We start from the raw sequence: 17,316 nt of genomic DNA on the forward strand, positions 1-17,316 counted from the left end.
TTGCAAAGCATTTTCTATGATAGCTTACAATTGGTGCTCTTCAATTGATGGACGGTAACTCTTTTTTCCATAATGAACCACTTTCATCTGTGGATATTTGATAAATATCCGTGACATCAAAGGAAAAAGTAAAACCGGTATTAATTAACCGGGCGAAAAGCTAGCAGATTGAATAAATAATTACTGTAATGATAGTGTCATAATCGTAACTCCTAAAGATTTGCTCTCATACTCCAGTAGAACTGCTAATTGGCACTAACCCTCCCTCCAATCAGGCCATATGTAGCTGTCACAAATTTAAACTTTGAAAGTAGTAATTTTGTTCAAATTGCCGTGATCGGAACACGTCCGCTTTCCGCGTTTCCGTTCCCGGTTTTGTGTTGCTACCACCTTGAGTATCAGCACATTATAGCACACCCGAGTGATGTCATAACTAGACCACGCGTCAAAGTTTTCATTCTGCGTAATTAACAACAATCACATATTAATAAATTGATCTCACTAACTTGGTATTTGGGTTTGGTATAAGTATGGACGCTATTTTTCTCACCGATCTATGGGTTATAAGTCTGTGCAGGATAATCCCGCCATACGAGCAGTTGGAATGGTTATAAAATCGTGTGAGAATCAGTTGAAATTTTCATCCGTAATTCTCATAATCTTAGAAACATGCATCAGTTGCCATACATCAATTGTGAATATGATGAAGCTATAATAATTTTTTTTTTAAGATAGACTCGTTACATGACATTTAAACCGTCACGCTCGCATATTGCTTACTGCTGATGACGATCTGCTGGTGAACTTGTTTAGCTTGACTACTTTGACATTACTTTCAAACGAATTTGTGCTGTCAATCCGGCAATTTTTCTAGATTCAGTCTGTTTTAATGGCTGTTTTACTGGTCTTGATTTTTTAACGCCATGTTGCTCGTACAATGAGCAATCTGGGTCAGCTTCTAGTTTTTACACTCAACTAATGATTTAAAAGCTCTGCTCACACCTCTCTGACCCGCAATATCCTTAGCACGCTCCAACTCAATAGCTCTGTATACGCAGTTACCAGATAGTTACCAGATACAGTTACCAGATAGGTAGTCATGTCATGACGGAGTAACCAGATGAGGTCAGCCACCAGCTCCAAACAGAATGTAGTAGGGGGATTTGGTAGACCCTTTTGTGGGTATGTCGTTCCGGACACCAAGGCTCAGATGCTGATCGTCACGGACGTCACCGAGGTAACATATCAATCACGTGGTCTCGTACAACCGGATTTTAGTTTTACATTATACTATTATATAACTTCAGATAACCTCACATTTCACTGCATCTCATGAACATTATAGCATTACCATAACATCATCATGCCACTGCCATAACATCACCATGCCACTATCATAATAATTAAACCGTGGTATAACATGATGATAATATTTTGTAACACTTATAATATATAGGCAACAATATGGTTGATGATGAATCATGATGTTTGCTACTCAAGTACAATAACACAATGTTAGCTGAATGTATCACTGTAACACTGCATGTTACAGTGTTACAGTGATATCACTGTAACACTGTTAGGAAGAGTGCAAATGAGTACTGCAGCAGAAGGATAGAGAAATAATTATTTCGCTTTGCTGGAATATAGTTATAATTTGAGGAATAAAGAAAGAAAAATAATAAATTAAAATTCATTAGACGCACAATTGCACTAATCGATCAGCTTAAGCTGCAGAGGAACAAACCAAACTGTAGACTTAATCTCTCTCAATTTAGATTGCCGCTTTAACAGGGTAGTTCATTTTAACTAAAATCCAGGTCGACTTTAGAGCCAGTGTCCGTGTTTGACAGGTCCGTGTGGGTTCTTTGTTAGATCGAGCAGTGCTATACCTTTCAGTGTAATGATAAGAGATTTTAGTGCAATCTAAGGTCTGATCAGTGCTTTTTGAGATGTCGCGACGTAAAATGCAGGGTTTGCGTTTAAATCACGTAAGAAATCTATACTAAATGATCATTTTTTTGAACATTTAAAATATAATTTGGAACATTACAGTAACGTTATTCAAATCTCAAACAGAAAAATGTAATATTATTGACTTAGCTTCAGGAGCCTGTTTGACACCAATAACATATTTCTGTTTACAAGTCATTCTTTAGTGAATCATTTGCATCGTAAAACGTTAAAGTTCAAGTTTTACATTGTATCTTCCCACACCCAAGCAGACTTACCAACGATTAGAAGTAAGAGGTGACAAACATGCTAAAGATCAACTCTTCCATCCGTAAAGTCGACCAACATTTTGGTATAGAGGCGACAACCGTGCGAGACATCAGCAAGATCGAAAAAAACCTCTATAGAAACCATATAACATTCAGATTTCAGACCCCCCTGTACTTCAGTCTTGAAACCTTCATTGAGACGTCCAGTAACAGACAACTGGGATCAAGCCACTTACACCTGGTTCAAGTCTAAACGCGAGAAAGTTGGAGTATTCATCAAGATTCTTGGTAATGTCGCAAAAGAAGATTACATAAGAAACTTTTGGGGAGTATCACATGTTAGTTATCTCAATAATAGAGGGATAGTCTACCAGTCTACATTTAGTACAATTACATTGTTATAAACTGATTTAACTGAGGAATCGTAACTACTTAACATTTACTGTAAGCAATTCGCACACAATGACGATGGAAACAACCAACCAGCGCGTGAACCCACCATTATTCAACGTGAAGAGTGAAGAGTCTAATCAATTAACCCTATTAGATTGCTGCCGATATCCATTACACAGCTGTTACATAGCTGTTACATACCTGTTGCATCCATGTTACATAACCGCCGGTATCAGTTTTAACAGCGCGGCTCAGACCACTGCACATAAAAGGCAGTGTGGACCGTGTGGTGCAGCTCTGTGCCACTTGTGCCATTCTGTACTACTCTGTGCCACTTGTGCCATTCTGTACTACTCTGTGTCACTTGATCCTCCGGTGTTGTGGTTTTGTCCAACCAGCTTGCTTTTACCATAGGATAATCGGCTCTGTGAGCTGGGAAACATTCTGTAAGAATGTTCTTTGGAGGAATTACTGTTGGTTTCTCGACAGGACAAGACTCAATATCTTCCAATTGACGCTTTAAGGCACTAGACTAAAAGCAGAGACTTTGTAGCTCGTCCTTTAATCACAGCCAAGATCATTTTATGAGAATGCTCATTGGCCTTTTCATTCCTCAAACGTGAGCTATTACGTTATTACTGGGTTATTAACAAATCTTTCTGGTTAATAATGATTCAGTTGCAAGGTTGTTTTTCCCCGAATTTTCTTCTTTTTGATACTTTACTTTTGCATAAATTTTATCTTACTTTGCTTTAGCCTTGATCCCCCGATTTTGCAGATGTGACAGCTTTCTCGAATGTTGAATACAATATCTAAATCCTAAACTAGCTTGATAGTTTAGACAGTAGAGACTTACCATTTGATCACGTGATAATAGATCTGCTACCATCCCGCCTTTGATTTCGTGTTAATGCCATGGGAACCACTCCTCGTAACTAATGCTGCTGATAACACAAGTAGTGAGCATAGAAATCCAACTATTGTTACTAACGCAACAGTGGTTAGGACTGAGAGTGTGTTGCCTAGTGACTGAGAGTGTGTTGCCTAGTGACTGAGTTACACCATCAGGGAACAGATCAGGGTGGTACAGACTCAGATCACCAGTGGAGAACAGTGGAGAAGCTCAGTTATATCTTAGTTAGGGTTGTTAGTTTGAGTGTGAGAGAGAGAGAGAGAGTGTGTGTGTGTGTGTGTGTGTGTGAGAAAGAGAGAGAGAGAGAGAGAGAGAGAGAGAGAGAGAGAGAGAGAGAGAGAGAGAGAGAGAGAGAGAGAGAGAGAGAGAGAGAGAGAGAGAGAGAGAGAGAGAGAGAGAGAGAGAGAGAGAGAGAGAGAGAGAGAGAGAGAGAGAGAGAGAGAGAGAGAGAGAGAGAGAGAGAGAGAGAGAGAGAGAGAGATAATAATGGCTTGGTGGGAGAGAGGATAATGGATTTAGGTGCATTTCACTGAATGTCTATGTGTAATTTTGGTGTTTTTGCTGAGAGGAGGTATGTAATAAGGTGAGTAAGGGGTAAGGACAGGTGTTTTGTACATAAATTATATGAAAATGGACATAACTCGACTTTTAAGTGGTGTTCTGATTTACATGTATTACCTGGAGATCCCTGATGGCTAACTAAACTCGAATAAGAGAGGGGAGGTGAATTTCTATGTGCCAAATTTGAGATATCACTTCAAACACATGAAAATAGTTCTATCGGGCAGGAGTCGTGTTACCGTGAACTTTAAACACTTTGATGGATTTCAACTGTTTAAATTAGTATCAGAAATGATTGGATGTTGGATAATGAACATGACTAACAAAATGTATTCTCCGAGAGGTCCTCTTTCTTTCTATTATCAAGGCACTGCCATAAAGTGTTGATCACCAATAATCGCCTAATCGGCTCCGGTTTGCGCGGTTGGATTATCCGCACTTATGTCTTATCTGTGATTTTATCTGTGATGTTATGAATTATGCACAAATCGTGAAAAACATTCTGCAGCACTCTTGGTGTACAATGTACTTGGTGTACAATGTACTTGGTGTACAATGTACTTGGTGTACAATGTACAATGTACAATTTACAATGTACAATGTACAATGTACAATGTGCAATGTACAATATACAATGTACAATGTACAATGTATAACATGTCCTTCTTTATCTCGGGCAGGGGGAGGGGCGTTAGTAAGGGTAGTGGCACTTTTCCATTATATTGGTCAATCTACTGGAGCCAGAAAGTCGGATAATAGTGAATAGTCTACACTCAAGGGACAATTTGTGAGGAAGAAGCGAAATTTAACAAATTTATTGGTTAGTGCAAAGAAGTTAGGTCAAGCATTTTAGAAGCGATGTAAACTTTTGACATGCAACCTACAGGTTTGCTGGTGTTTCAAGATTTCATTGAAATTTCAATAAATGATTTATTCATATTATAAAGGATCTGGCATCTGTAGTCAAGAGAAAGAGAGCTGTACACCAATCAAATTTTGTGAAGGGTGCTCGGTTATGAAAATTTATCAAAATTAAGAAAACATTAGTTTCCGAAGTTCTACCAAACCAGTCGCTCGGAAAATAACGGAAAATAATAAGACTGAAATAGCTGAGCTCTCACCACAGAATCGACATTGTAATATAAGAATATTTCTTTCATACTTACAAGAAGACGGTGAGCCATTTTGTATCAAATGATTCGTTCCAACCGCAAAGTGCGATTATTACTTGAGAAAATTCCACACTTCTTTAGTCTTGTTTCAAGGAAGCCCTCCCTTGTTCTCTTCGAAAACTTGCAATGAGACCGATATATATTAACATTTCAGGCGATTTTCCATCGCAGAATAAATTATGACGGAGTGTTTTCTTCTTCGAGTTTTAACTGTCGCGTCAACAATCATCCCGATATCGCAGCCATTTTGGCATTTAAAAGTGTCAAATTGTGTCGGGAGTAAAATTTTTTACTGTTAGTCTTGCCGAGCCACGAGGAGTGCGGTCTTTTTGGAAAATTTGTTAAACGTAAAATTTTAAACATATCGAAAGACAGATTACCCCATGCCCATTGATAATCGACATCTAATTGTAGTGAATCATGTCGAAAAGTTGAGATTCTGCAAGAAAGTTTCTTGTTTATGAACGATAAAATTTCCTTTGTTGCTTTTAGTTTTACTTGCAAACACGTGTAATTTACCCAATTTCTCAGTTTGAGGCACGTGAAGTGTAACTATATAATCACTGTCCACATGATCAGATAAAATAGGAATCCTGGATAAATCTCACATTACCGTGCTCTTTACATCTTTGCAGCTGAACAAAACCGTGAACGTATTGAGTCTAGCTCGCAGAAAAGTTACCAGAGTTACCAGACAAGTTACCAGGGTTACCAGACAAGTTACCAGACTTTGTCACTTAGCATCAGTTGTCAGGTTCCTCCTCCTCTGTGAGGATCCGAAGCTTTCTAAACGCTTTCCAGCTAATTTCGTGTGTGTGTGTGTGTATATGTGAGGGTGTAACCGATGATTTGCGATTAGTGTCGCCGAGTTTGACTCGGTACTTTTATCTTTTTATAGACTAGACAGGAAGGGCTCTAAATCTGCTTATGTGGTGCATCTTCATCATTATCCGCCTCCAAGTTTGAGATATAGCTGCATTCATAAGAATCATTAGATATTGATCGAAAAATGTAATAATAATGTCTGATAATGAGCGGTAATGATGATGGAGATGAAAGTGAGGGGGCTTGTCTCGCCAGCGATCCTTATATGGGCTTATGAGAGTACAATAACATTATATCAGGCTTACATCTACACTTGTACCAGGGCATATTGTGCTACAACCGGGGTACTAAAGTACTAGTGCTGCTGCAATCTGCATGCTTATATGTCTCTTTATTATATACACCTCACACTGTCCCTCTATGCTTGTCCTAGACGGCATATCTAGTATTTATCGTACTTTTAATGGTGACAGAAGTTTGGTAAGTTTAGTGCTCCTTGGTGCAGCTAGTCGTTACCTGCAGTTGAACTTTCGGCAAATAAACCTTTTATCAATTAGGAATTTTATAGCCAGTTGTTAGTTATTATTACTGCATTTTATTCTTTTATCAATTTATGATTCTAGACGGTACCCCAGTGATGCACGCCGGTTCATTTTTCGCCAACCGGCGGCGGCGTGCCCAAAATGGCCCGGCGTGGCGGCGTTCGGCGGCGTGGAACATAATTTTGTCAAAATTTAGGTTTGAATTTCCAGGCCCACAAAAATTGTGGCGTACTTGCGATCATGAAATAATGATGTAATAAGTGTGGTTTTTACAGCATTTATGGCGAAAACGTGGCTGAATGTGATGATGAACGTAACGAAGTGGCCTCATAGCAGCGAGTAGCCCCATAAAATACGACATCCACCCGCTGAACTACAATTATCAATGCTACCATCAGAAAACTCTAGTTTGCCCGGCTGCGCGTGCCCTAAAATTATATTTTTCTAAATTGCAATCGTCCAAAAAAATTTGCCTTGAAATTTTTTTTAATTTTCACGCGGCGTCCGGCGGCGGCGTGCATCACTGCGGTACCCATAGTTGATAAGAAATGAGCAGCTATATTTTGATATCGAATCAGCCGTGTAAGTGAAGATTATTTAACATAAATCTGCACATCTATACCAAAGTACCTCCTCGCCATAGATCCACATTATGAGAAATCTGAATATTCTGATTGCTAGAGCGGAGTATTATTTAATAAAACGCCTGAATAGCACACGAGCCTGCATACAAGGACGGCCCCCTAGGGTTAGATTAATGCATCATGCATGACCCCATGCCTCTGTTATATTTTACTAGAACAACTCCTGGTCGTAGAGCTGGCATCAGAATGAATTGATTAATGATTATACATGGAGGACGGAGGTGTCATGGAGGACCTAACTACCAACTGTTTACCGGTGTGGTTGCTGGTGTTCAACAAATCACAAGTTCTAATATTTGAAAGTTAGGAAAGATTGTTGTGTGGGTATTACTAATAGTTGCCATTAGCTCAATTACATTGACGTCATCCTGACATCTGACGTCTGACGTCACGTCAGTTAGTGTTTCCCATTTGGTTTCAATTTGACTGCCTTAAGCTGCCTTGTGAATCGTCAGCTATTTTGTAATCCGGTTGATCAGTATACGTACAATTCGTCAGGCCGAAATTTGGAATCTTGTCATAGATCGACAAATTTACACTCAGTGTTTTAATAGGTCCCTGAACGATGGGTGAATTTAAAGGTTTTGTTATAAAGATGAGCATACTATTAGGCTAAACATAATAATATTACAATTTTCTCGACTGACTGACAATGTTTCTTCTTTTTCCCCATTTAGAATACAAAGATTAGTACATTTTAGCTTATGATTAATATTATATTTTTACCTATAGTTTACTTAGATTAGGTTTACGTAAAACATTTTTGTTGCTTCTCACATCTTTACATCGCATCGATAGGGACTGAACATATAATATGAATTAAAAATAGTCAGTGCCAGTCGATGAGTTAAACTCATTGAGTTTACACGATGTTTATACTTTATAACCGTGTAATTGTCAGGGACTATGGCTTAATCTATCATATTCCTAAAGTCAGGGATTTTAAAACGCATTAAACTAAGAACCTTGAATTAACACTTCAATGTGTTGCGGAAGTTTTAGAGTGATTCTTTACGTAGGTCATGACTCACTAGTCACTAGTTTCTGCCAAGAAATGGTAAGCATTATAAACTGTGGGAGTTTATTGCCTACCGTTTTTTATCTGCACCAGAGGAAGAGTCGCCAGTTAACCCCTATGATCATGTTCAAGTGTCTCAATTTTTTTCCAGGGATATAGCACAGTTCACGAAAGAAATTTAGCTACATGGTTAATTTTAAGGTAACAATTTTCGGTCATTTGTCTAGGAGTAGATCGTTGATAACGAAATGAGTGACCAATTACGACAGAATACTGAAATATGATGAGGTGGTGAGGTTGCCAATGAACTATCGGTGGAGCGATCAGAAATGACTGTTGAGTAACCCTAGACCGCCATTAGCTTTCCTCATTATTCAGAGATGATAAGATAGGGGTATAGAGAGGAACAGTACTACTACTAGTTCTGGTCTGATTTCAATTCCGTTATTTGTTTGACTCTGACCCTCCCTGAATTCGTTCCATGTAAGTATAATTTAAAATACTCCACGTCGTGATCGAAAGACAGAAGACGAATAATAGTTTAACGTCTTAAGAGCCAGAAGCGATGCATGCCAGAGGATTTCTTACAGTGTAACAGTATAACATTCCGCCCTGTCGATAATTAAGCGAAGAAGGCAATAAATTGAAGACGTGAAGGAGTGTTATTATGTAGCCGATGTCAGCTTGAATGGTACTCATTTTTAAATCAGGCAATATTTACAGCGTTATTACAAGCGAATATTAGCGTGGCGATTGCTTTAATTATCATCGGGCTATAATAATGTACTTTGATACATCGCTCAATTTACCTTTGTATCGATAATTGCAGATCACAATATTATTTGTATTTTCGTGTCTCCAGCGTTGTTATCACTTACTCACAAAATTCAAAGTGTCTGGATCAAAGTGTCTGGATCCGAGTCTATTTAATTACCTGCACATAGTGTCATGTCATGAGTACTCAGTACATAGTATCGATAGTATTGAGCTTATGGGCTAGTAAGTTTAACTAGGCTTGCACCCTGAGTCCTATAGCCCTCAGGTGAAGACTTTTGCGGTTTTCATCACAGTTTGGTGATTTTCCAATTGTAAGCTATTTTGTTATGGGTTTTATAATTGTGCGAATATATTTAGTATCACGATTTATGCTTTTTATTTTTTGCCCTTTGATTAAGTTCGAAACGCAGAGTTTAAGAATAAAGCTATAGAACTTAGAAGAGTATTTCTGTAAAAACTTCACGGTTTGACGTCTGAAAGTAACATCTAAATTGTAAAGCTGGAGAGTCATACTCACTTGCCAATTCACAGGAGTATCTCACAAGAAGACAATTTATAAGCTTTTAAACTTTTATAGCGATAACCGTCCACTGAAAACATAAATCAGAGAGCGAACAGTTTTCTTACCCAAAAGGAGAGAGAGGAGCCATAGTCTAGCGATGCTAGAATGGTGTCAAACAGCAACGGACCAACGCAAATTGCAGCAGCCGTGATCAGATGTTCACAGCAAATTACCCCTCAAGTTGCCTGGACGATGCCTCTCCAAGATGAGGTCTAGTACTTGTGCATGCCAGTATCTGCTTTATAACTTAACTTTAGAATATACTTTATAACCACAGTAACAGACTTTTACACCCATGTTGTAGTATTACTGTGACAACTAACAATTATTACTGTAACAACTAACAATTATTACTGTAACAACTAACAATTATTACTGTAACAACTAACAATTATTACTGTAACAACTAACAATTAGTCTCTTATTGGACTAATTTAAAGTATATTATTTCGTTCCAAAGACATCTTCACCGGCCACTAACTATCGAGGAGACCATTAACGGATCAGAAACAAACTATAGTAAGAAATGTTTGTAGATAAAAGTGACTACTGAAACTGAAAAGGATCAATGCTGAACTAGACGTCTTAAAAGGTGGAAGAATCCTTTAAAGACTGAAAGAGTGTCGGTTGTGAGACCTTTCGTCCGGAAACGACAGAGGGATCTGTTATAGATTCAATCGAGTTTGTATCATACTGATCACTAACTGATCTTCTAGAACTTTTCATGGGACATCAAAGTCTTCTAAACAATTTTCAAAGTATCAGCTCCTGGCTCCTGTTCATTGCTCAATTTCCTGAAACCGGAGCTGAGTTAAAAGCAGTCATGAGCTATGCAGTACCGGGGTTTTGGACCGAATAAAATTGTTTGTCTTCTGAGACGTTCAAGTATTTCGTAATGTCGTTTAAATCATACTATTTTTACAGAATAACCTCAGTTGTACGCGTTGAGGTACGTTTAAATAGCTGCGATTATAATATGTAATCGGCATATTCCATAGCCAGACTTCGCTAGATGTTGGTCAAACTGATCAACCATAATTCTGGCAGGCTGCAGTATTTTATGATGAAATTAAAAATGTCCTCTTCCCATTTATAACTTTATCTCTCTGTCAGTAATCCATGGATTCTGGATGATGTGCGTAATTTAACTTATCTCCCCACCATCCTTCCACCCTGCTCTTTTACCGTATTTCCCCTCCATCCTATCAACTTCCAACTTTTCAGTCGATTCCTACTCCTAATCTGTCTTCCGCTCATTACCTTCCTCGTTGCTGGCCCCTTCTTACTCTCTCTCTCTCTCTCTCTCTCTCTCTCTCTCTCTCTCTCTCTCTCTCTCTATTATTTATACTGCTTCAATCTTCTCTGTATATTCTTCAGTAGTGTTAACCCAGCCAACGACTCTTTTGGTTAAAAGCGTTATTAATTTGACTGATCAGAGAATTACTGAATAGTAATTACTGAACAGTAATTACAGTATAACGCTGTAACCACCGCTGTGAATTTTTAAATTTAGATTTAAGGATAATCCAAATCTATCCGATACACTTGCTAAGGTGGGGTTTAACTTAAAATTGCTCTGTCCGCAGGTAGGACTATATTTAGGACTTATAATTGGGTAGATTTAAGGGGCACAGCTTGTACATTGATTTGGATCGATCAGGCGGGCAGCTTCATGAATTAATCCATCAAAATATGAATATAGCATTTAACTGGCTACACTCAGGCCACTGCCGTTTGAAATTATAAAGGATCTCCCCCCCCCCCCCCCCTACCCAGTGATATCTTAGCCCCGGTTATAATTGTAAGTGGAGCCTGGTATCACTAAGATACCGTGTGTATCATTACTATCTCGTTGACAATTTAGATGCCATCTTTAGTAGCCTCTTTTACAGCTATTATGATCGGGCTATAATGATTTGGCAACCTAAGTACTGATATGTATTATTGTATAAATTTGTATTGGTCCCGTTTGATGCGACAAGGAAAAATGCTCTTATCAGGAAAGGATACCAATCCGGATTTTACATAAGTACTGATACTTGGAATTACTTCATTTAATTGATCATAATATTAAATCATGATGGGTTCCAGATTAGTGTATGATTAGTTTATGATAATTAATAGGGCAATTAAACATTTTATTCGGGTCAAGAATAAGTATTTGTTAATTGATAAGTATTTGTTTTGTGATCAGTTTAACTTTAAGCGGTCTTAATGGGGAAATTATTTTCTACGAAAAATTTTCTTCGGGTAAAACATGGCGCGTCAGATTGTCCACATTTGGTTAGTTGATAATTCAATTCTTCTGTTGTTATTTTATTTTATGGTCAGAGGAGTAACATTTCATCACCGGATAACGTTTCCTGATGAAGAATACTCAGTCGACCTAATTGTTGTAATACCCTTTAATCTGCTCCTCCCAGTTTCTTCACTCATCTTTACCATGTTTACTGTATTAAATAACTCTGCTAACACCGTGTATTAGACATTAGTTACAAACTTAATGTCTGTGAATAGCAATATAAATTTCACGATTATTGGGTCTCAAAACCCCTTTAAAATTTAAACCTGTTTTTAAGAACCTCGTGCCGAGTTCAAATTTTTATCCCGTTTAAAACTTTCAGATGGATCCGGAAGAGGAGGAGCCCAACTTCGACACTATAACTATTAATATATCGGGCAAACGGTTCGAGACCTGCTTGAGAACCCTAGAAAGATTCCCTGAAACCAGACTTGGCAACCCCATGGTAATCATAGCAGAATTATTCGTTTGAAATTGAGATCTAAGACAATGTTAGATATATTATGTTACATTTTCACACTCGAATGATTTAAACTCGTATCTGAAGCTTTCTGGCTGTCAATATTATTTTTGTTTATATCACGATTGTTACATACTGGTAACAACTTCAAAACAAGAACAATGAAATATTGTTGAAAATTAATAATTGCGTGTAAAAGTTTTCTTTTTACCTTTTTAACGTCAAAATTTCAGCTGAGAAAAAAGTACTACAACAAAACGAGAGAAGAATACTTCTTCGACCGAAACCAGGAAGCATTCCATGCGATATTGTACTATTACCAGTCGCGGGGATCGCTCTACATACCTCCTGCTATTCAGGAACAAGTCTTTTATCAGGTTTGAGGATGAATCTTAAAGACATTATTCTTAATAACGATTGATCAGAAGCAAATAATCGTTACATGTGATCAGGTTATTTCTGGCGAAGTTTAGTTTTTTAGTTGTCGAGTACACGTCCAATTAGAGGACGTGAATCCAAATAATCCTTCATCAATTAAATTTGATTACGAATGAACGAATCACTACTCATATATATACAGATTCGTTAATGACTAAAGAGTACTTTTTTATTGCTATTATCTCAACATATTTCCAGGAACTTGATTTCTGGGGGATAAACCCGGAGCCAAGGGGAGGAGAGAATGGCTTCGCACTGATAGACGACACGGATCATAAGAAGGTAAGATTTACACAACGAAAAAAAGTTAAGGTTAAAGTTTAACTTAAATGATCAACATGATGAATATATATATTCATTGATTACGAATGAACGAATCACTACTCGAATATATACCGGTAAGATCACTACTCGAATATATACACAACGAAAAGAAGTTAAGGTTAAAGTTTAACTTAAATGATCAACATGGTCAATAGCGGTTTAAACTAGTTATAGTTACTTAACTAACTTTACTACTACTAAAGTTATTAACTTTAGAAACTTAAAACAACATCTCAATTAAAAACAACAACCATCTCAGCCACCTCACGAGTTTCGATGGGGCAAGTTACAGAAGACGACGTACGTGTTTCTGAACAAGCCCAAGTCTAGTTTTGGGGCTAGGATCTGGGCATCCGTCGACATTTTCGTTATTTTGTGTAGTGTCATCAACCTGGTAAGTGCAACAATCAACATGTATCACGCTTATTACGAGGAATTGTGAGTCTCCTCAGATATTCATTTCAAATAAACCCAGATATCTGCATTAAAATCACACTGATTTAATTTTCTAATGATCATGAAGAGCTTACATATCACTTTATCATCTCACTTTATCACTTCTCAGGTAGTGGAATCCTATGGTAACAAGAACAGAAGCCCGGGCGACACAGACACACCTTACTTTGCTGTGGACGCCGCGTGCGTCTGCTTCTTTTCCGTGGATATAGTGTTGAGGTGCCTAGTAGCCCCAGTAAGTGTCATATTCTTGTGCCACTGGTCTTAAATACTTAAATACAGTAAAACCCCGATTTAAATTTACCGCAAACCCCGATTTACCGCGAACAACAATTTACCGCGGCTGTTTCCTTTCCTCAAACTCTGCGGTAAATCGGGGTTTTACTGTATGTGACTTATAAATTCTGAGCAACTTTCAATTTAAGATTGTTGTGCATGCTCACCTCTGTATTAAGGGGCGGGGCTCGCACCGCACGAAATTGCAGTGCTATACTTTGTAGGCTTGAAAGATAGGTCCATAAAAAGCCAAGAAAATTATTGATCGTTTGATCTGTTAGTTCACTGTACAATACATTGATGGCACGACTCACCGGTCACGTTTTGAGGCCCACCACCCGATCACTTATTTATGATAATCCGTGTGATAATTCCCAGTCATCATCATGTACACATGCTTCAATATTGAACCGCGTATTTAACGATGAACCGGAATTAAATCGGTCAATCCCCACGTTTAATGAATGAGCTTTCTTTCAGGACATGGCGAGGTTTTTCAAGAAGCCGTTAAATTGGTTCGATTTCCTGGCAATAATGCCCTTCTATTTGGAGCTCTCGCTGGGTGGGTTCATGAGAACGGGAGCAATGAACAACAACATCATTATGCCTTTCAAAATATTGAGGTAAACTTATATAATTATGCCTTTTGAAATGCTTAGGTAAACGCTTATCAGGTTCTAGAACTGGTGATCTGCAATTGATGTGTATTACGGCGTTTGTCTTAAATCATTGAATGCTCAACAATAATGAGGGCCAATCATCTCTACAAAGACAGCTGGAGTTAATTGCTTGAGTGCAGATTATCGTCGATTGTACACGATTTTCGAAAATTCCAGATGTTCTTTCTTTATCTAATCAGACTAAAATAGCTGGTTTAAAGAACTAGAAGGACTAGAAGAACTAAAACCGTTATTATATAAAGGGTTATAAAGGGTTTATATATACATATTATGTATTCAGAAAAGTTTACAAAATGGCCAACCGTTTTAAGGTATTCAGAATGACGGACAATATTATCTTTGGATATTTTAAGTGAAATGATGTTTCCAAGCTTCGGATTATCGAATATTCAAAGCCGAATAAAATCACATTTGAGGATATTTAGATTACGGTAACAAAGATAAGTAAGACTCATCGTTATTATTATATTTCAGGATATTTAGAATAACGAGGGTATTGAAACTTATCAGACATAGTGGCAGATTGATTCTCATGATTCAGGTATTGTACTATTTTTAAAATGATAACTAAATATTTGACCCTTAAACTGTAAAAGTCGATCTAGATTTCACCATGATCATTTACCATAAAAAACAAACATTAAATTAACAATAAATCCACAGAAGTTAAAATCCACAGAAGTTAAAATCTAGGAATTATTGGAAGTATTGTCCCAGGTGCTGTTAGACTGCGTATACGAGTTAGCCATGTTGTTAGTTATATGGCTCATGGGGGTGTTCATCTTCGGGACAATCATGTTCTACATTGAGCACGAGCAAAAAGACACCAAGTTCGAATCAATCATGCATTCCTGTTGGTGGAGCGTCGTTTCCATGTCAACGGTAGGTTTATGTGTTGTTTTGAAAAGCAATTATTCGTTGCACGTGCGATGATTTTACTATTCGTCCTTTTTTTTACTACACGGATTTTTGGTGCACTATTATACGTATTGTGCACGGATTGGTGCACTTCCCTATAATCGTTAAGCCGTTTGAACTATTATATGTTGAACTATGTTGTTCTCTTGAAGAACGTTGCGTTATTCTTGACTGGTGCTGAATTTATTTATCCGAGGCCAGAGCAGAGAGTCTAAATTTTGAGTGCAAGGAGCAATCCTTACAACTAATTTCATGCACAGTGCACACCAGTGGCGTAACGTTGCCTGTTGGCGCCCCCTGCCGAAAAGGCGCCCTCCTGTTGGCGCCCCCTCCCCTTTTGGTGCCCCTCCCTAAAATTGAACAAATTAGGTGATTTTAGAGGATACGCCGGTAAAATCTCTAAAAAAGTGTGTATCTAGAGCAAAACGCGCAGTTTTGCTAGTACTTTAGTTAAGTTTTCGAAATTGTCCCACATTCAAACGACGATTTGGCGCCCCCCTAAGACGGCGCCCCCCTGCACAGCGGGGTCAGCAGAGCCCTTCGTTACGCCACTGGTGCACACCACGACAACATCATCATACGTGAACAATAACCTCGTGAATTACAAGCGCACGTGCATAGTACGTCTAGCGCACGTGCAAACGTCTAGCGAGTTCTGTTCAGACAACGTGAGGTCGGTGAGAAGAAACGAAAATATAAGTATGATAATCAACGTGATTAAGTTGAACAACGCCTGCTTTGCATCATAATAGAGGACATCCAAAGCATCCGGATATTATAAATAGAAAACATGTTGAGTTAGCTGGAGTGAGTTAGCTGGAGTGAGTTAGCTGGACCAGTGACAGTCACCGAAGTGTGGGTGAAGTGAGGTGGTCACTGTGATTTGTGAAGTATGAAAATATGACAGTTAGATGTGAGAGATGTATTAGCCGATCCAATTGTGAGGAAGCTAGTTGTGTCCAGTGTAACATATCAAACCGTGAACCCAGTAGTGAGGAATTGCTAGTTGTGTCCGATGTTACATACCAAACCGTGAACCCAGTAGTGAGGAAGTGTCCGATGTTACATACCAAACCGTGAACCCAGTAGTGAGGAAGCTAGTTGTGTCCAGTGTAACATATCAAACCGTGAACCCAGTAGTGAGGAAGTGTCCGATGTTACATACCAAACCGTGAACCCAGTAGTGAGGAAGTGTCCGATGTTACATACCAAACCGTGAACCCAGTAGTGAGGAAGTGTCCAGTGTAACATACCAAACCGTGAACCCAGTAGTGAGGAAGTGTCCAGTGTAACATACCAAACCGTGAACCCAGTAGTGAGGAAGTGTCCGATGTTACATACCAAACCGTGAACCCAGTAGTGAGATAGCTAGTTGTGTCCAGTGTAACATACCAAACCGTGAACCCAGTAGTGAGGAAGTGTCCGACGTTACATACCAAACCGTGAACCCAGTAGTGAGGAAGCTAATTGTGTCCGACGTTACATATCAGAGTGGAAAGCCCAGTGTTACATACCAAACCGTGCACCCATTAGGTTGGCTATGGGGACATGTATCCCGAGACAGCACTGGGGAAAGTTGTCACAAGTGTCTTGGTATTCTGTTCAATGGTGTTCCTCGCCCTGCCCATGACTATCATTGTATCAAAATTCAACAAAGCGTTTGAAACCCTCAAGAAGCCCAGAAGGAAAACACCTAAGGAGGACAAGTAAACGGTACGAAGATCAGAAATTTGCTGACCTTAAAGTTAAACCGTGACCTTGTTCGTGACCTTGCTGTAACTGTGCCATATATATCCTGCTTAAATATCTTTCCGAATGCGCCTGATATCTGTT

The 17,316-nt window shown here is 38.6% G+C and overlaps 1 protein-coding gene across 15 annotated transcripts in view; it reads left to right on the forward strand.

Annotated features, from left to right (window-relative positions):
* Positions 1–17,316, forward strand: part of LOC134820683 (potassium voltage-gated channel subfamily A member 2-like) — a 48,278-nt gene that overhangs the window by 28,606 nt on the left and 2,356 nt on the right. For 8 of the 15 annotated variants that reach the window (XM_063831204.1, XM_063831199.1, XM_063831198.1 and 5 more), the window contains 8 exons: positions 12,254–12,376; positions 12,625–12,768; positions 13,028–13,111; positions 13,413–13,547; positions 13,719–13,844; positions 14,366–14,508; positions 15,040–15,106; positions 15,283–15,447. In XM_063831204.1, coding sequence (XP_063687274.1) covers positions 12,254–12,376; positions 12,625–12,768; positions 13,028–13,111; positions 13,413–13,547; positions 13,719–13,844; positions 14,366–14,508; positions 15,040–15,106; positions 15,283–15,447 — 987 coding nt within the window. Of the gene's footprint in view, positions 1–1,009; positions 1,238–9,195; positions 9,840–12,253; positions 12,377–12,624; positions 12,769–13,027; positions 13,112–13,412; positions 13,548–13,718; positions 13,845–14,365; positions 14,509–15,039; positions 15,107–15,282; positions 15,448–17,016; positions 17,197–17,316 lie in introns of those variants that run through there. The other 7 variants (XM_063831210.1, XM_063831213.1, XM_063831208.1 and 4 more) reach the window with 5 other exon arrangements.

The sequence above is a fragment of the Bolinopsis microptera genome, chromosome 9 (assembly GCF_026151205.1).
Source record: "Bolinopsis microptera isolate Bmic1 chromosome 9, MBARI_Bmic_1.0, whole genome shotgun sequence".
In the NCBI taxonomy this organism is placed as follows: domain Eukaryota; kingdom Metazoa; phylum Ctenophora; class Tentaculata; order Lobata; family Bolinopsidae; genus Bolinopsis; species Bolinopsis microptera.